The sequence below is a fragment of the Monopterus albus genome, unplaced genomic scaffold, assembly GCF_001952655.1.
Source record: "Monopterus albus unplaced genomic scaffold, M_albus_1.0 scaffold153.1, whole genome shotgun sequence".
NCBI lineage: Eukaryota > Metazoa > Chordata > Actinopteri > Synbranchiformes > Synbranchidae > Monopterus > Monopterus albus.
Window position 1 is genome coordinate 449,877 of NW_018128033.1, and position 20,046 is coordinate 469,922.

Here is a 20,046-nt window from a genome sequence, read left to right on the forward strand (position 1 = left end):
GGGTGTTTTGAAAGTGACATCGCTGTATCACTGTCACTAGACTAATCATTGGTGCTCTTCTCTTTTCTTGTCCTTTCACTGTTGAGTTTGCATGGAGCACTAGAGCCGACAGCTGTTCTCCTGATAACGTGAGGAGTCCGTCTGCTGTATCTTTCTGTTCTGTCAGTCTCCAACTTTACCAAGCGTGAAACAAACATACAGTATGTGATAAATGCCTTATAGCTGACAATATGGTCCACATTGTGTGTGTATATATAAAATATATACAGTACAGTCAATGGCATTATTGCCAAACGATTCACAAAGATAGTTAAAATCATTCCTGAGTTTTCTTTCTTTTGAATCACGCGGTAATGTGGTACTGCAGTGATGACCCTAATCAAAATATGTTAACAAATACTACTTGAACTCAGAATGCCGTGTTCTCTGCTATTCGTTTTGAGACAAACAATGGCATAATTTTACTTGCCAGGCAGTAGTTTAGCCAGTGAAAACCAAAACAGAGCCATTAGCATTGGTACAAATGTAGAAAGTCATTAAGAAACCGTTTCTCTTCCAGGCAGTGACAGACTTTAAAGATAGCCTGCACGTAAAGCCATATGCAGTGAATCACAGTTCAGAGAAGTATTCTCTCACACTTATCAGCCTTCTGCTCACATTCTCCTCTGCTGCATTCTGCTCCACCCTGTATTTCTTAATTGCTGTGCTAAACCAGCTGTTCAGTCATTCACTCAGGCTGGAATCATTTCGCATGCAGTCTGCTCTCTTGGCTGCTTTCATTCAATTCTTTTATTCTTTCCCTCCTTCCAATATTGCTTTTAGTTTACCTTCTACCTCACTCACTCACTCACTGCCCATTTCTTTTCATCCCCATCCCCTCTCCTCAGGTCTGCTCATCTTCCTTCCATCCTTCCTACTCTGTCTCATCAAAGCTCCCCACGTGGAGTTGGACAGATCCGACCAACAGACAACTGTCTCGCCATCTGTACTGACATGAGTCGGACAGCACAACAATAAATGGGAATGGCTCATCAGTGACTCGCAAATGAAAAACTGGTATTTGTGGTAGTGACTGTGCCACATTTCTCAGCAGAAACCAAAGTGCCACTTATTCAGTCTGGTAACACCCCACGCAGACTGACACTTCTCCAAGGTTCAGTCACACTTCAAACTGCTCTCCATGTCTCACTCCATCTCTTTTCCTTGACCTTTGCTCTGATGACAGCTCTGAAGTTTATCTTTCCTAGTCTCCTTTCCCTTTTTTTTCCCTCTCCCCTTTCTCCATTTTCTTCCCCTCAACAATTTCTTTCTGTCCTCCCCCCTTTTCTTCTTCTCCACACATGAAACTGACTGTCCACGGTGAGACGGTGTCAGTGTGAGGCTTAGGAATTCAACTTCACTCTTGACTCTGCAAAGAAACAATAGGTCACAAACACTATCAGTCAGAAGTTTGCACACACTTCCCCACTGAATTGGCAAAGTGTGTGCAAACTTTTCACTGGTAATATATTTGTTGGAGCGTTTAAGGACGTTCTCTTCTGTTTTTTAACCCTTTCAAAAATAATGTCATGTTTTTGACATTATATCTGACCCCAACTATATTAATTTTTAATTCCATTAAATTATTTTTTTTTTAAAAATATGATTTTCTCCAGTTTGTCTTCTGTATATTTCATGGATTTCCTGCTCTGTTTTAAAAGTGAATTGGATAAGAAGGTGTATATCTTTCCCATCTGTACAGAGATTTGTCTACGAGGTTCTTAGCCACAAAAAAAAAAGAAAAGAGTCTGGGGGGAAAGACTTGTGTCACTCTGTCAAAGATGCAAATTTGTTAAATTCTCACACTGTTCCCTGTGTGTTGAAAACATTTTAGAAATCCTGGATGATGCATTTTTGTGCTTTTGTTGAAAGATATCTGTTTTTCCCCATTTCCTGTGTTAAGCTCCCCTAAATATATCCTGGACTTTATACTCAGAAATGCTATTAATATTGACCTTCTCATCTAACCTCTGGCATGAAATCAAAGGAGACTAATTCCATTAAATGTTGGAAACTGAATCAGAATAGAAAGGAAACTGTAACTGTTTTGACAACACAATTGCAGTGGTGTAGGCACAGTTGAGAGAATTATTATGAAATGACCAGCCATCAAGCTAATGGTGGATTGGACTGATGAACATGAAGAGCTGTTTGTACAAGCTGATATTGACTGAACTACACTGTATGACTTTCTTGCACCGCTTGAGACAATAAAGACAAGTCTTTTGTGTCTACAGTACAACTATGTAGCTGTAGCTATTTTACACACATGACAAAGATGCTGTTCACTGTGAAGCTCCGTAAGAAAGAACATACACACAGCTGGTAGGTTATTAGGTACAGCACTGAAACTACAGCTGAAACTGATGTAGTCTAATACAGCAGTCCTAAATCCTTCTTTTATGAAGATGATAATACTCAGGTTTGTTGAAGCAATTGTAGAGAGGTGTTGATTCAACCCTATATTTAGAAAGATGTAGTTTGTGCTGCTGTTGAATTGTATTGCACTATACTGACAGGTGTTACTATTATTTTGTCCAGTCCATTGATGTCAATGAGGCTTGGGTAAAAAGACCTTTGTGCCGCTTGGGAAGACTTTCATTGGAGATCTCTCAGTGGAACCTGTTGAGTTTGAGGAGCAGTACAAGCATGTACGCACTTTAAGTATGACGTTTGTCCAACTTGCCAACATGAGTCAGATGTTGCTTCGGGTCACTTCATAGTTACTACCAGTTTTATAACTGGGCTGAATCATGCTTGGTTTTCTCTTCAGAATACGTTCACATTTGCACATTGTTTATTTTTAGGCCGACTCTGTGTGAATGCACAACTCGCACGTCTTTGTGGCCCCACAGGAGTACCAATAAACATACAGTACATGACTTGCTTTTTTAAAGAGTTATTATTTTGTGCATATTTGACCTTTTTGTTTGTTATATTCTAGTTTTCTAGCTGGTATAATTCTAAAATGTCTTCTGATATATCATAGGCCAGGTCTGCCACCTTTGCAGAGTTTATTCATATCTTATGGATGCAGCAGGTGAGTTGTACAGCTGTATAACCCTGAATCATTTTGCTCCACCTTTGGTTAAACACCTGCATTATCACCTCAGGTGTTATTTGTCTGTGTTTATATTTAAATGTAATTATCATTAAACCTCCATCTTGACCGTATGATTAGCATATTATGCCCGTTTTCCTTTTTATCATCTCTAGTATGCCCATGACTGCTGACCTGATGGAGACGTGCATTGATGACGTCCTCAGGGCTCCTGTTGTTCCCACGGTGACGGCCACAGAGGAGGCCGGACCAAGCAATGCCTATGTTTCTGCCAGTGTCGCTGCAGAAGATCTGCTCAGCCTCACCGGTAAGGAAGACCTAGCGCAAAGTGGAATCAATCAGAAAATGTTTCTGTAATCTAGTTGATCTACCTTTTAAAAAGAAAGCCTGTAGATGTTTGGCAGGATAACAGACCTTGAGATACTGGCACCAGCAGTCCGACACAGTCCTGCCTTATTGATATTTTATACACTTAGACTGCCTTTGCTCACAGTTACTTCCAGCAGTTGTCTTGCTTACATTAAGTCAGTTATTAACAAACCCAGAGTTGGTGCATGTTGTTAATGATAAGCAAAGAGAGGAACTTCTAGAGAAGTGATTCACATAATATAATTCTCAATATTGTCAGATATTGATCTTTTATTATGCAAGTATTGAAAGAAAATAAATGTACTTGGTGTTGAATTTAAATTCATCTGTCTCTCTTCAGATGCAGCAGCTCGTCTGAAACAGCTGGAGTTGGAGAGCAGTCCGCTTCTGGCTACTCCAAGAAATAACATCAATGTCAATATGGCCATGAACAATCAGGTGAGTTGCTGCTTGTACAGTAGTTCTGCACTAATGAAAACCTTCCATTGCCTTCTTAGATACAGACCAGTAGCATGTGTACAGTTCAAAATATATGAATGACATGACAGTGTACCAATGTTGTTGTTCTTTTATGGGATGTGTCCCTGAGGAGGATGTGATGAAGCTCACAGAGAAGTGTGGTCTAAGTAGTACAGGCAGTAGTCCAGTGGTCACTCTACTGCGTACCCCAGAGGACTTGAAGAGTAACATCCTCAAGGCACAAGCAGAGACTGCTGCCCTCAAGGTCAGGAGCACACTCTACCACACTGGACAAAAAGAGAGGGGGGGGGGGGACGACATGACAGCTTGGATAATCCCATTACAGTACTTTAGTGTTTCTGTAATCTAATGTGAAAGTTGTATAAACATGTCTACAGCTACATTTATCTCTGTCTGTTTTCCTCTGCGTAGGGGTCTCTGGAGGAGCAGGTCATAATGGTTGGAGATAAAAACTGTAACTTGCAGGAGGCTTCTGCTAGGTATGACACGCTGTACTCATTAATCTGTAGTTACTGAAGTAAAATAAAAGAAGAATGATATTTCTTAAACTGAACTTGTTATGAACATTTTCTGTTACGGCTCAAATCTAATTTAACTATGAAAAAATGTTTTTGTTTTTGCAGCATTACACTGCTTTTTAAAATCTCTTCTCATTTAAAGGACCATATAGTCAGTATAGAACAAGCTTGCACAGTGGAAAAGCACTTGTTGCTTTTGCTTCATTGTCTTAAAACTGGGCTTTTTCCCTCCTCCGTCGTCCTGAGTCACGCCAACTGTCGGAGCATTGTCTCAGCCAATCGCAATCCCTGCTGCTAGAGCTGATTAACTTCTTGAATATTTATGAGGTTTATCAGCATAACTCACAACATTACATCACCTGCAGTCCCTGGATCACATCCTGAGAGCAACATTTCTCCTCTGTAAATTAGTCTGAATATGGCTTGGAGGGATGGGCCTTATGTAGACACAAAGTCGCTGCCACAAACAAGAATATGTGCTGTCTTTTGCCAGGCTGAAGGTGCGTACCGGGCGAATGGGCAGCAACTCGTCTCTGTCCATTAGTGGTCCTCCTGACATCCAGGATTCCTGGGAACTCCTAAAACCAGCTTCACTGGTCTCATCAGCAGGGGCCAGGTCAGTGCGTTTGTGTGTACAGTACTACAGTACAAGCAGCAGACTCGTGATCCTTCTGAGAGGACGGGGGTGTGGCATTGATTCTTCTCTACTTTTAAATATAGTGAAAATGATCAGCACATTTTAATGTAATGAATCATCATTGCCCTTATTATCATTATTATTATGGTCATATTCAATACTCTATATATTAATTACTCTACTCAGGTTCAGGTTACTTTATTTATACCTGAAGGTAGTTTTGTTTTGCACTTAAAAGTGCATGGCATCAATCAGTGGAATTTATTTTATCACAGTCAGCACAGAATACAACACACACAAAAGAACAAGGAGTACAATGAAAATTAAAGTAATAAAATAGTAGAATGGTCAGTACTAATCAAAAATAAATACAAAATAAGAGACTAAATCATCATAAAAGATATTAGGACAAACCTACAGATGGGAACAAAGCTGTTATTATATCTCCTGGTTTTACACCATGGGACTAAAAACTTCGGCCCACAGGGGGAGTAGCTGAAACTCACTGTGCAAACGGTGCAGTTTGCAGTTTGTCATTTAAAATGGTGACTGTTTACAGGGACGCCAGGTTCAGCTGTGACTCACCAATCGACCATTTTACCGTTTTAAGAGAATTTCTTTCTTTATAGAAAGTCTCCAAGACTGTGACACCAAGGTAATAGATAAAATTGATTTAGTAAAAGCATGATAAAATAAGGTCATCATAGTGTTATCATCACTCTCCTGAAACAGAGGATGTAAACCGATACAGCTCGCTGTGCCAGTAACTTCAAACACATCCTGTGTAATGATCCCATTCACTTAGCCTTCCACTTACCTCGGCTGTTGGGACCTTGAGTGAAGGGAGAAAGAAAAGACTGTGGACATTTAGTTAGAATGAATGATTTATAAAGGATGTAAAATAGTTAAAAGGAGGGATAAAAGAAAAGGAGTTGAGAGTAAAAAGCTGGGTGCACCTGTATTACACTACCCGTTTGCTTCTTCTTGAGTGGCGTCAACCACGCTGTATAATTTTATCTCACAGACAGCTATAAAACCCTGAGTTCACATAACCAGAACATAAAATGGAAAAACAACAGATTTCACAGTGATCCATTGGAGGCAAAGGTGTTGCTCTCTCTTTGTAGTCTGTGCTGACATCTGTTGGCATGTATGAGTAATCCTTGTGTGTGTCTGTGTGAGTCTGGGTGTGTTAAGTCACATGATTTGAGTTCTGCCTGGATACCACTGCTGTTTGTGTTCAGTAAGTGCTTACAGTAGGATGACACACACACACACACACACACACACACAGACGCTTGACCAGGCAATTTGCAAAGGCTGTGTGGCTCTAAGCTCACTGAGGCAGTAAATGCTTCTGTTGTTCAGACTGTTTTATTTCTGCAGTCCAGAGAGTACAGACTCATGTTTTACTGAAACAAAACATGATCAGTCAGTTGGTCAGTCAGACCAAACCATTAACTGACAGCAGTTCTGATTATCAGCTAATCTCTCTCTCTTACTTGGTGTGTTGTTAAACAAACCTGCCAAGTATTCTGGTTCAGGTGGCTTTTGAAAACATTATCTTGGGCTGTGTGATAACTGATAATCATTCATGAATTTGTGGAATCATATGAACACAATGTTCTAATAATACAGAAGAAACCTGAGAGACATTTGTGTCAGTGCTTCTGAGGAATTTTTCATGAAGTAGAACAGAACTCTGACATCCTCTGTCCTTTGCTCATTTTTTCCTCTTCTTCCATCCATCAGTGCCGAGAGGTTAGCTGAAGATTTAAACCCCCCAGTTCCCAAGATGCCCTCTGAGTCTGCCAGCGAAGGCTTGGCACCAAAGGTAACATGGTCGTTAATATATAAATTAGCCACAGTGATGAATTTGTAAAACTGAATGTGCATAAGTTTCTTGGTTGTTTGTAGTTTGTGCTTATGAGTGTTTATGTCATACTGCAGATTAAAAGGGAAGAGTCTGACCTGCAAAACACTGCCCCCCTGTCTGACAACTTGATCGACTTCTCTGACCCAACACCTGCTGTACGTCTGCACACACTGGACGTGCCACATCTTTGAACTCATGCAACCATTTGTCATTTTATCACTGAAGTCATTTAATCAGTGTGTGAGCAAGTGTACAGTCAGTGTGTATGTCACCTTGTACAGTACTCTCCTGACAGACAGAGCGTTCTCCTCCTCTGAACTACCATATATGTATATGTTATACGTGTGTTCGTCGTACACCCCTGCTGTTAATATCCTAAACCTACCTGCACCTCACTGTACAGTTATTTTTAGACTATCCACAATGTGTATATTGTATCGGTGTGTGTGTGTGTGTATAACTATCCAGGCCTATTTTAGGCTCCTTTATAATTTATTTATTTTATTCAGATTAATATTTATAGGTTTAAAAATATATAAAGTACTTAGCATTTAATCCTGTTGTGTAAAACTCCCATGTCTAGCTACTGTAACACCAGAATTTCCCTTTTGCAATTAAAGTGCCTCATCTATCTAATCCAGCTCTTCCATCTATCTAGTTGATCCCTCCAGCTAAAGATAGAGTGTAACAACATTGTTCTGGTTGTCTTCCAGCTCCCACCAGTTCAGCAGCTCAAACCTCTCATCACTCCTCGCTGGATCATTCCGACAACCGCTGTGAGTGATTAGTTCCTTTGACTCAGTCGAAGCTTTTTGTTCATCTACCTGTTTGGTTGTTTTGTCAAGCAGGTTCTTTGTGGAATATGTTAGATATGTTGTGATGTGCATTCAGTTCCTGGAACTTGTGCTACAAGTTTCACTTTTGTTTCCATATCGCTTGCATAGTTGCTGTGTAGCTACTGACATGCTTCCTTCTCCTTCATCCCCTTCTAATGCAGCCTCCTGGCATCTTTACTAATGGCCTGCTCGAACTTGAACCCCCTACTAAGGTCACTCCTCTTCTCCTGGCAGATGGGGGGGCGGCTCTCTCCCCTCCCTCTCACCTCGCTCACACATGTAACACCATCTCCAGCAGGTAAAATTCCTGAGATTTGAACCAAAGCACTGAGAGGTGGTTTAAACAAGCGTTGTAGCATGTTGACCCCTGCTGGTTAAGGAAGAAAATGCTTCCTTCAGCTGTCGATTCAAAAAGCACAGCAGGTGAACTGTCAATAGAACGTTTACCTGTCTTTGCATTTGGCTGAACACACTTGTAAATCTTGCTTGACCTTGGCACACTGAGAAATCACAAGTATATTTTGAGGCCCCAACATTGTTTCCATCGTGTATTAGTCTCTGCAGAAGGTGCTCATGTTGGAGTCCTTGCTAGACACAGCAAAGGGCAGAAAATAACCTGTGGTAACACACATTTGTCTTACTGTAAACTGGTTACAAAAAAGCAAAGTTTTTCATGGACACAGCAAAACATCAGGTAGTAATCAGTTCTACAATGTGACTCAGTAGTAGAACTGAGAATATGTGCAAGTAGAGTTCAGAATGATGTTAGCGATGGAAATTACCCTGTGATGGGCGCTTTATCTGAACCTTTTTATGAACTAGTCATCAGCCGTTCCACGTTTTTTTCAGTTCCGATCCGATTTCAATACAGATTCCAGTACAGACACGACTCATGTTAAGTTATGTTAGGTTACAGCAGGCTCATGGTCCAGCTCAAGCTGCAGACTGGACTATGGATCGGGCCTGTCCATCCGATATCCGATGAGTGAATGACGTCAATATTGGACCCGATACCAATACAGGATCTGATTGGGCCCATCACCTTTATGAACACAGTATCATATTTATTTAGTCACCAAGAAAGTATGTTTTATGGTGCTTCTTTTACTAGCGAAGTAGTCTCCATCTCTGTTGCAGTAATTTTACCATCCCTTCCCTCCTGTGTCCCACAGCTCTATGGGTCATCCACCAGCCTCGGAGGATGGAGTCAAACCCAGAGGTCTCCTGACCACTGAGCTCTGATGTGGACATGAGGAGCCAGCCCCATTAGATGCATGTCCCTGACTTTATTACCACCACAGCCCATTACTTTCTCGCCCATCCACACACAAGCAATCTGGGGGTAGTAGACTTAACACTGTGGGCTAAGAGGAGAGCAGAAAGGAAGAGCCAACTGACAGTGACCACAATTTCACTTGCACCCACACTGATAAACAGAATGAACACAGTGAATCAGGTAGACAGATCAAGAATATGGACACGAGCTTAGTTTTTGTAAAAGGGTCGAAACAAATCTTTAGTGTCTGTATTAACATCTTAAAAGCACCTACCTTGGAATTTCCTGATTAGAGTTTCACTGTTAGTCATTTACTAAATCCATCTAGCCAACCAGACCTCTAACATCATCTCGTAGCTGACAGGCAATCAAAACCTTGTTTCCTACAGAGGTCATGCACAACAATCATCATCTCATGGTAAGGTACGTTGCACAAAAGCATCAACCACTGGCTTATGATTTAGAGGTTAGTGCTGCTCCCCCGCCCGTTTTTTGAGTCATGTTGTATTATCACTGGGAAATCGTATCACTGGATCTCTGCTATTCTGAGCGTTTCTGTACACTCACAGCTGCTGGGTACACTGGTTAAAGGACTGAAAGGACAAGTCTATAAAAAGAGACACTGCTAAAAGAAAGACAATGACTTAAATGTTGATTCTAAGAGATAAACAAAACCTGAACTCTCCACATTTAAACACATGGGTATTGATGCTCTACTGACCTGGTAGCACACTACAAACCTTTTTTAAACCCAGTTAGTGAAACTCATCTGTTGCAGCCACTGGCTATGAAAACTTCACTGGACTGTCTTTGCAAGCCTGGACCTTGTAAGGATTCTTTGCAAAGCATGATGGGTTTTACTCTCCTGCTCTTACCTGTTTTCTTTTTTAAATGTTTTTATTTGCCCATGGCACAACTTTTTAAATGTACCAGGATCATGAGGGACTGAACATCACTAGCGACAGTTAATTCTTTGTCTCAGTTTGGACCTTCTTTCTGTGTCTCACCCTTTGCTAAACTCTTATCATGGCCTACAATGTGAAGTCATAATGTTTTGTTTAGTGTTTTCACAAGTGGCACCTTTTCATCCACATGAATCTGAATGTTCTTGAGAACATAAATGCTACAACTGAAGCCTGGTCAATGGCTGTTTAAAAACTGATTACTGGGGCACACTGGGGACACTCAGTCCAGTTTGTGGGTTAGCCAATGGACATCTGCTCATTTACACAGTAACTTGACCCTGTTGTAGAAACTGACTCCAGCTATTAATATGCTGTAGCTACTACCCTGCCTTATATAAAAATGAATGTATTCAAATGACTTTTGTAGGAATGCTGGAGGTGCCACAGTGTAAACATATCATTTGTACAACTTGTTAAACCCACAGTTCCTGGGGTACTTTGTAACTGGAGGAAAACGTGTGGAATATCTTTATTTGTGGATTGTGTACGTGTGAAGTCCAGGCATAATTCTGCATTTTCCAAGTTTTTAACCAAGTATCACATTGACATTTAAATTCTAGTGTTGTAGATGTCATGCTTAAAAAAAAAAAAAATCCCGTTACTCGATACATAACCATTAAGTCTGGACCCTCAGTCAGGTTATGTCTGTGTAGTTTTGTCACTGTGATGCTGATTTCATTATTGAACAAGGGAAGTTGACTGTTTCACGGTGTCTTCTTAGCAGTGACAGCTATTTATGCTACTACTCATTGCAGCTGTTCAAATAGTACATTCTGTCCAGAAGCGGTGTAGCATACAGTTATAATATGCTGTCAATATAATGACATCTGGTTGTAGATAGGACGTAGATTTTCTTTTCTTTTTTTGAAAATCACGGTGATGTTATTGCGGCATCCAGAGGAGAATTTCCACATTGAGCTGTTTTCTTATTACTGATCAAACTGGCTGGAAAAACATATTGTGGCATCACAAATGCAAATTTATATTCTTTTATTTGTTTTCTCCTGGAATACCTGCTACCAGTAAAGCTGTGCTACAGTAGGACTTAGTTGTTTTTCATTAATTTTTATTGTTTCACTGGTGTTAAAATGATTTGCCTGCAAATGTGAGTGATGAGTTGGATTTATGCAAGATTATATCATCCTATTTACTACACACAGATGTGATTGTCTTGTTAAATCAGCTTTGAAAAGATGCCCTGATCACTCGAAGGTAAAACCTCTTACTTTGTGTTCCTATTCAAACCCACCCAAGTCTTTTATACAGTGAGTAAAGCTCTTGTATCAGAGGTCTCGGTCGTTTTTTTCAATAGCCTGAGTTTATTTAGTAGTATCACCATTTTTCATCCAAGTGCTTTTGTTCTGTTTTTTTTGGCCAGCACAGGCCTCGGAAGGTTTTAATTTAATCCTACTTTGTGAAACATCTGCTAAATGATAAACCAATCTAACTGATTCTTCATATGCTCCATGCACAATGAATGATGTGATGACACACCCCACTGCTGGTACTCCTTAAAATTAAGAGCAATAGAGATGATTAATACAAACCTGATCTTAAACCATTTTTTACTCCTTTAGACTATGTATTCAGTGCTCAGTCAGTTAAATTGAAATGTATGTTTGACAATATTACAGACCACAGTCTTCAACTTTTTGATTTCACAAAGGATTTTTAACTCCGCTGACCCAAGATGCTCAGAAAAGGGTACCAGGACATTCATTCAAAACCATTGTCTTCACCGTGTAAGATCCAATTTACCACAGGATGGCAGTACAGTACCATTTCTACCCCTAGGTTTTTTCACAATACTCTAGCACCATTTCCCTCCATTACATTGTGTTCTTAATGCAGTACTACTAATATCACAGTTGTAAGGCATTCAAAATAGGGTACTAGATTGTTTGTAACTTTAAATGTGAACAGAATTAAGGTGCAACATTACCCAGCATACTTTCAGACTTTATCATGGGCTTTCAGTATGTTCACATGACAAGTAATGTTTACAGCACAGTTCTGTTCTCCAGGTAGTTTAAGCCACTTTATCTATTCAGTTGTGTCATCAACAAAACCAAACATCTCCTCCCTTAAAGGCAGGCTAAATAAACTATGACATGATTATAATGGACCACAGTTTGGTGGCTTGTGCCAAAAAAGTAAATTAAGAAAAAAGTTGCTCCTTCAGGATTGCATCACATTAGAACATATTCAATTTGCACCAAACTGAAAGTGGAGACTGCTCGTATTTTTGAATCGCCATATTGGCCTAAATATGAAATGCAGTGACTTGAAATTGATTGACTGCGACCATGCTACAGAGCGAACCACAGCCGGGCCATCATTAAACAGCAGAACAGCTTACAGCTCAATAACTCAGCCAGGACTGCTCCTCTCAGCAGATGGGCTGACATTCCCCCACCTTCCAGATGAATAATTGATTATGTACATGCACCTTGTGCCAGGTCATGATTGCTAAAGCACGCTCAAAGCTTAAGGTGGATTCATGGAGATTTGGCACTGGGCCCGTGCCTTGATATGTCGCCGGCTCAGACATTTAAAAGCAAATATCTTAAATTTTAATATCCTTTGAGATTGGATATCAGTACTGTTGGGTGAAAAGCAGCCAGGTGTTCAGTGTTAGTTTTAATTCTGACAGGGATTCATTTGTCCTATAGAAAAAAACAGAAACAAATCAACAGAACTGAAAGTCTAGATTTTCTACATTAGTCTGAACTCGGGGAAGAAAAGATAAAATGTCAGTATTCCATCAACTTTAGTGCAGTAACACTAAAAACACCTTTCTGGTAGGTTATTTGTTGGTTTTTTACATAAGACAGGTTATTTGGTGTCTTCAAGTAGGACCATTTTTGGATATTTCAAGAGTCGAGGCAACTAGACATGCATTTCCTGAAGAAAATGCATGTGGATGCTGATTGTTGAAGAATTGCCCTGAAAATGCTGAAATGGCTGAAGGCTATGATGTAGTGGCTGAAGTTATTTGTTGAAATGGCTGAAGAGGTTGAGAAGCAATGCTGAATAATTATGGAAGATGAAATGAAAAACTGAATCTGAAGAAGGTGAGAGGCCATCCCTGGTAGGCTAGTGGTTAAGGTGCAGTGCCCAGGAACCTTCTGCTATGAGGCGACAGTGCTACCCACGGTACCACTGTGCCCAATAGGCTACATTTCAACAGTTATATATAACTGAAGAATCTTTAATAAAATCCGAGTACTGTTGTGAGGTTCACACTGCCTGGTTTAAGTTTGTTAACCATGTTTACCTTTCATGCCCAGTTTAAGACAACTTTTAGAAACGTAATCAATAAGTAATAAGTTACATTACTTTGAAGTAATTAAAATAGAAACATTATTACATCTCATGCCGTCCCTGGTAGGCTAGTGGTTAAGGCGCACCGATGCGGCCCGTGTTTGAATCAAGGTTGCGTCTGGAAGGGCATCCAGCATAAAACACATGCCAAATTTTGTGTAAGTGTGTGTGTGTGTGTGTGTCTCACTGTTTGACCGTTTGTGTGGTACCATGTTAATTTCAATGTTTCTGTTTTAAGCAATTAAAATGTGTGCCTCACCCCCTTTCCTTTGCCAAGCTGCATTGACCAATAGCAGAAACTAGTAAAAGTTCCAGAAATGCTCCTGTACAGCTGGTGAATAGCTCGGTGGTTAACACCACTGACTGTGGTACGGCAGGTCAAGGTTCAATTCCCTATCATCAGGGCGTGGCCAGCTGCGGGTCCTTTGGCAGGGCCCTTAATGCTGTCTGCCTAGCGAGGTACATCATGAAATCTACAGCTGGGGGGGGAGCCAGGAAAATGAGTCAATTAAATAAGATGACAAATTTGAAAGACGTGTCACTACAGAAGTTACCATGTTGAATATTTTCAGGTCTTTCTGATGAATGTGATTTGTGAAAAACTAATTGATCGTGTGAGCGTAATCGGTATCTCTGCCTTCTCTTACCTCGTCCCATTTCTGTCTTCTGTTACATCCTCCCCTAACGCAGCTTAGCAAAACCGTTTATCGTGCCCCGACTGGGAACAGAACCCTGACGTACCACAGTCAGTGGTGTTAACCAGTTTAGTGATACCTGACAAGCAAGGGTCTGTACAAATTCAACCAACCACAAATCCAGGTCTATCTTTCAAAAGCCAATCATATGACAGAGTCCATCTTTCTACTGCCAATCATGCAACGCTGTCCATTTTTGCCTTTAGCAGTGGTCTGTTTGGTCTCTTTCATTGCTACAGGAAACTTAGTTACCCAACTGCAAGAGCGGTAAGTAATTAATAGTTTAAAATGTATTTCTAAATATATTATATTTTTAGTAATTATCCTTCTGTCTCCAAACTTTAACGTAAAACAGGGAAGAAGAGGAGACAACCCCCTGCAGTACCAGATATTTAGAGATTTATATCGAATATATGAAGGGTGAACGGGTGTGCCTTTAAAAGAACACGCCTCACAGCCTTCATCTGGGATGGATTGCATTTGATTAACTACTAGGTCCAGTGTGGCTTAGTCATGTTTCATCATCAAGTGGGGGCGACAGCACAGTACCTAAGCAGAATAAATGGTATGGTTTTCATCAAAAGTTAAAACTGTTACTAGTTATTTAAGTGGCTAAAGCACTGACACGTCATTTATATGTTACGTCAGCTAATAATAGGAACTAACCAGTTTCAGTAACATCGTCTCTTTTTTCATAAATGATTATGCTTTAGATTTTGTAAGACAACAAAAAGATTGCTGAAATGTGTTTGTGGATTTCTTGCCAGAAATGTAGTGCTAGCGTTTTGTATTTGGCACAGATTCACAGGTTCACTGTGCAGCTGAGTCATCAGCTGGTCCATCTGCCAGCGGTGTATCAGGTCCTGGGACAGCAATGTCTGTGGTAAATGTAAACTGCTCGAGCGCCAACATCATTACTGCTGTTATTCACTTTGGAAACTATTACATTTTTGATAAAGAGATAAAAAATGGATATGGACATTGAGCATTTAAGTAAATTAGCATTTTTACTCAAAACTCTTTTTTACCCCTCTCTCTGGTTGTTGGTGTGTCTCAGTGTATTGACCTACAGTATGACTGTTTATTTTATTTTTTAGGCATCCTCTCTGGCTTGTCAGATTGTTCCTGCAGCTGAGACACCAAACAGCACTTCAGGCCAGACACCAGGTCCATCCACCAGAGATAAGTCAAGTCCTGTAAAGACAGTGACTGTGGTAAATGGGAACCTAATTTGGAAAATCACCAACATTACTATTGCTACAGCATTTACTGTGTGTCAGCCACAAATAAAGATTCTTTACAGTGTGACACATTTACATACTAAGACGTAGCAATTATTTCCCATTTTCTCTCCATCTGTATGTACAGCATGTATTTATGTACATTTATTTATCTGGTCCCACAGGTTTCATCAGGTGATTGCTCAGTTTGGTTTGTGAGTGTGTGCTCCTAATTAAACTAGGCCTTCATTTTCCAGGTAAACTCCAGATGCTGGTGAAACATATACTCCACTCCTGCCCTCACATCTGTCTCCATCTCTTTCTCTGATCCTGATAAAGTTTCCTGTCTCAGCATCCGAGACTGACCTTGTTGGAAAGTGTCACATCACAAAAGATGAACAAATGGTTGCCCATCTGTACAGGAAGAGAAAATGAGAGCTAAAGATACAGCTTTTTGTGCGAGTGTGTTCGTGTGTGTGCTGATTATTTCCGGTCTCAGGTATATCCACAGGTCCTGGAGGTTCAACAGGTAAGCTGGCCAGAGGAAAAGGCGATCTGTCTTTGTCACACACACAACCATGCAGATGGGATTATCTCAGTCCATCATTACAATAAAGGCTATTATGTTGTTTGGCTAGCTGTTGCAGGAGCCTGTGTTCTCTGACAGGGCATTTCGAAAAGAAGCTTATAGTCTTGGTGTGTGTATGTGTGGCTGGTCGGTCTGGGGAGGTATTCAAACTCAAAGCTTAGAGATGATAAAGATGTGATTGAGCAGTAATTGATCCCTAAAGGGCTGCATTGTGCCAGTGTGTACTATAAGTATGTACTGTATGTGTGTGCATGCCAGGTGAGATGGTGATGTGCCAGAGTCAGTAGAAAGCCTCATTATTCATACAAGAACTGACACACACACACCCACAATGTTCTCTCTCTCCTTGTCTTTCACTCACTCACTTTCTCGTGCTCACACACACACACCAGACCTCAGTCCTTAATTGGCAATTTTCATGTCAGCATGTCTCCCTTTAAGAACAGCTTATTATTTGTCTGTCATGTGTTGAGCATTGTATATTGTCTATTATGGACCAGGCAGCTGGGCTGAAGCAACTGCACACGTGTATTTGGAGGGTGGTGTACACCCACAAACAGGCTTATACTGTAGAGTTGTGTGGGTGTGTATATATATACATACACATCCACACACTGTAGGATTCTAACGTTGGAATAAACTATAGGTGAACTCTTCTACTGTATATTATGCCTGTGTACTTTGTATCATTGTGAATGTTCAGCATGATACACACATCCAGCAGTTACAGATCACATTGTTATTTATTTGGAGTGAGCTATGGTGCCAGATTCTACTTACTAGATCCTCTAGTGAAAATAAATTGGACGGAGAACTGCTTACTTGATTAAAGTTAGAGAAAGGTTCTGGTCATGTCAGATGAAGCAAATGTTAACTATTGGTAAGAACCAGCAATGTAAGGCGCAGTTCAAATGAAAAGCATTATCTTAACCATCCAGCCATGCCTTTCCCAAACTTAAGGTCGCTGACCTGTTTTAACTAAGTGGCCAGTTGCCAGAGTAAAATGCATAGCAATACTATGACTTTATTTTACTTTTACTGTGTTATTTGCCCTGCGTAAAGCACTTTGATAGACCCTCAGTTGTTTTAAAGCACTTTATATATAATGTTGATTTGATTTTATGATGTGAATTCATTTTCCTAATCAAACTACACTGGTCTGTCAGTTGTGTGGGTCTCTCTCTATCTCTTCCTCTTTCTCTCTCCTCAGCCTGTTTTGGTGCCGACTTCAGATTCAGGAATTTTCCCAGTGGCCCAGTCTGGTTTTCTCCCAAACTCTTAAACATTAAACAGCCAACACAGATATTCAACAAGCCATCTTAGCTGCAGCAACGCTGCTGGTGCAAGCCGTTGCAACAGTGAGAGCTGTTTGCCTTCACACCTGCAAAGTTGAATGTGAGAGCAAATGAAACCTGGAGAGACAGAAAGAACACGAGGAGCGACAGGAAAAGAAAATGGTGTGCAAATAGTGAACGGCCCTATAAACAGGACAGAGACCAAATTTCTCTGGGCTTCCAGCTGAAGAACACAGGATCTTGGCCAACCTCATCCATAAAAGGTCAGTACTACTTCCCTCTTTGCCTCTCACAGACAATAGTTGAGCACCCACAAAACACAGTTTTCAGCAGAAACTCTAAAGCATGCAGCCTGACTATATTTACATGTCAACTAACTGTCTTACTCAGCAGTGTCTCAGAAAACCTTTTGCATCATGGTTTGATGACAAACCATCTCAGCAGCGTGACCCGAGAGCATCGCCGATGTAATTCTCCCACTTAAGCTAAACTCAGCTGCATACCACCGACAATAGGAAAAGCTCTTCCCTGTGCCTTTCTATATTGCTGTGTCTGCTCTTTTTCAAGCTGTCCACAGAGACAAGTGGCAGAGATTCCCCAACACATCAAAGATACATGTGAATGAGACAGTCTCTCCCCTGCAGAGGAGAAGGCTGTTGTTGCTGTTATCAGTATACCAGGTTCAATGGCTGGTCACGGGCACGCCTGACAGGTTATGTGTGTGTGTAAGGAAGAAAATGCTTCCTTCAGCTGTCGATTCAAAAAGCACAGCAGGTGAACTGTCAATAGAACGTTTACCTGTCTTTGCATTTGGCTGAACACACTTGTAAATCTTGCTTGACCTTGGCACACTGAGAAATCACAAGTATATTTTGAGGCCCCAACATTGTTTCCATCGTGTATTAGTCTCTGCAGAAGGTGCTCATGTTGGAGTCCTTGCTAGACACAGCAAAGGGCAGAAAATAACCTGTGGTAACACACATTTGTCTTACTGTAAACTGGTTACAAAAAAGCAAAGTTTTTCATGGACACAGCAAAACATCAGGTAGTAATCAGTTCTACAATGTGACTCAGTAGTAGAACTGAGAATATGTGCAAGTAGAGTTCAGAATGATGTTAGCGATGGAAATTACCCTGTGATGGGCGCTTTATCTGAACCTTTTTATGAACTAGTCATCAGCCGTTCCACGTTTTTTTCAGTTCCGATCCGATTTCAATACAGATTCCAGTACAGACACGACTCATGTTAAGTTATGTTAGGTTACAGCAGGCTCATGGTCCAGCTCAAGCTGCAGACTGGACTATGGATCGGGCCTGTCCATCCGATATCCGATGAGTGAATGACGTCAATATTGGACCCGATACCAATACAGGATCTGATTGGGCCCATCACCTTTATGAACACAGTATCATATTTATTTAGTCACCAAGAAAGTATGTTTTATGGTGCTTCTTTTACTAGCGAAGTAGTCTCCATCTCTGTTGCAGTAATTTTACCATCCCTTCCCTCCTGTGTCCCACAGCTCTATGGGTCATCCACCAGCCTCGGAGGATGGAGTCAAACCCAGAGGTCTCCTGACCACTGAGCTCTGATGTGGACATGAGGAGCCAGCCCCATTAGATGCATGTCCCTGACTTTATTACCACCACAGCCCATTACTTTCTCGCCCATCCACACACAAGCAATCTGGGGGTAGTAGACTTAACACTGTGGGCTAAGAGGAGAGCAGAAAGGAAGAGCCAACTGACAGTGACCACAATTTCACTTGCACCCACACTGATAAACAGAATGAACACAGTGAATCAGGTAGACAGATCAAGAATATGGACACGAGCTTAGTTTTTGTAAAAGGGTCGAAACAAATCTTTAGTGTCTGTATTAACATCTTAAAAGCACCTACCTTGGAATTTCCTGATTAGAGTTTCACTGTTAGTCATTTACTAAATCCATCTAGCCAACCAGACCTCTAACATCATCTCGTAGCTGACAGGCAATCAAAACCTTGTTTCCTACAGAGGTCATGCACAACAATCATCATCTCATGGTAAGGTACGTTGCACAAAAGCATCAACCACTGGCTTATGATTTAGAGGTTAGTGCTGCTCCCCCGCCCGTTTTTTGAGTCATGTTGTATTATCACTGGGAAATCGTATCACTGGATCTTTGCTATTCTGAGCGTTTCTGTACACTCACAGCTGCTGGGTACACCGGTTAAAGGACTGAAAGGACAAGTCTATAAAAAGAGACACTGCTAAAAGAAAGACAATGACTTAAATGTTGATTCTAAGAGATAAACAAAACCTGAACTCTCCACATTTAAACACATGGGTATTGATGCTCTACTGACCTGGTAGCACACTACAAACCTTTTTTAAACCCAGTTAGTGAAACTCATCTGTTGCAGCCACTGGCTATGAAAACTTCACTGGACTGTCTTTGCAAGCCTGGACCTTGTAAGGATTCTTTGCAAAGCATGATGGGTTTTACTCTCCTGCTCTTACCTGTTTTCTTTTTTAAATGTTTTTATTTGCCCATGGCACAACTTTTTAAATGTACCAGGATCATGAGGGACTGAACATCACTAGCGACAGTTAATTCTTTGTCTCAGTTTGGACCTTCTTTCTGTGTCTCACCCTTTGCTAAACTCTTATCATGGCCTACAATGTGAAGTCATAATGTTTTGTTTAGTGTTTTCACAAGTGGCACCTTTTCATCCACATGAATCTGAATGTTCTTGAGAACATAAATGCTACAACTGAAGCCTGGTCAATGGCTGTTTAAAAACTGATTACTGGGGCACACTGGGGACACTCAGTCCAGTTTGTGGGTTAGCCAATGGACATCTGCTCATTTACACAGTAACTT

At 40.8% G+C, this 20,046-nt stretch overlaps 1 protein-coding gene and 1 long non-coding RNA gene across 3 annotated transcripts in view; both read left to right on the plus strand.

Annotated features, from left to right (window-relative positions):
* Positions 1–11,356, plus strand: part of epb41l5 (erythrocyte membrane protein band 4.1 like 5) — a 34,410-nt gene extending 23,054 nt beyond the window's left edge. The window contains exons 17-26 of the mRNA XM_020614893.1: positions 3,256–3,407; positions 3,810–3,907; positions 4,059–4,193; positions 4,361–4,428; positions 4,961–5,083; positions 6,857–6,938; positions 7,055–7,135; positions 7,694–7,756; positions 7,978–8,114; positions 8,989–11,356. Of these exons, the coding sequence (XP_020470549.1) occupies positions 3,256–3,407; positions 3,810–3,907; positions 4,059–4,193; positions 4,361–4,428; positions 4,961–5,083; positions 6,857–6,938; positions 7,055–7,135; positions 7,694–7,756; positions 7,978–8,114; positions 8,989–9,058 (1,009 nt within the window). The 3' untranslated portion in view covers positions 9,059–11,356. The remainder of the gene's footprint in view (positions 1–3,255; positions 3,408–3,809; positions 3,908–4,058; positions 4,194–4,360; positions 4,429–4,960; positions 5,084–6,856; positions 6,939–7,054; positions 7,136–7,693; positions 7,757–7,977; positions 8,115–8,988) is intronic.
* A 2,935-nt stretch (positions 11,357–14,291) lies between these two features.
* LOC109968564 (uncharacterized) lies at positions 14,292–15,815 on the plus strand. 2 transcript variants are annotated; one of them, XR_002276118.1, is made up of 5 exons: positions 14,292–14,343; positions 14,432–14,641; positions 14,877–14,959; positions 15,174–15,290; positions 15,554–15,815. It is a non-coding gene; the product is annotated as an uncharacterized LOC109968564 (long non-coding RNA). The 2 variants fall into 2 exon arrangements; XR_002276119.1 differs by having other exon boundaries at positions 15,195–15,290.
* The last annotated feature ends 4,231 nt before the right edge of the window (positions 15,816–20,046 follow it).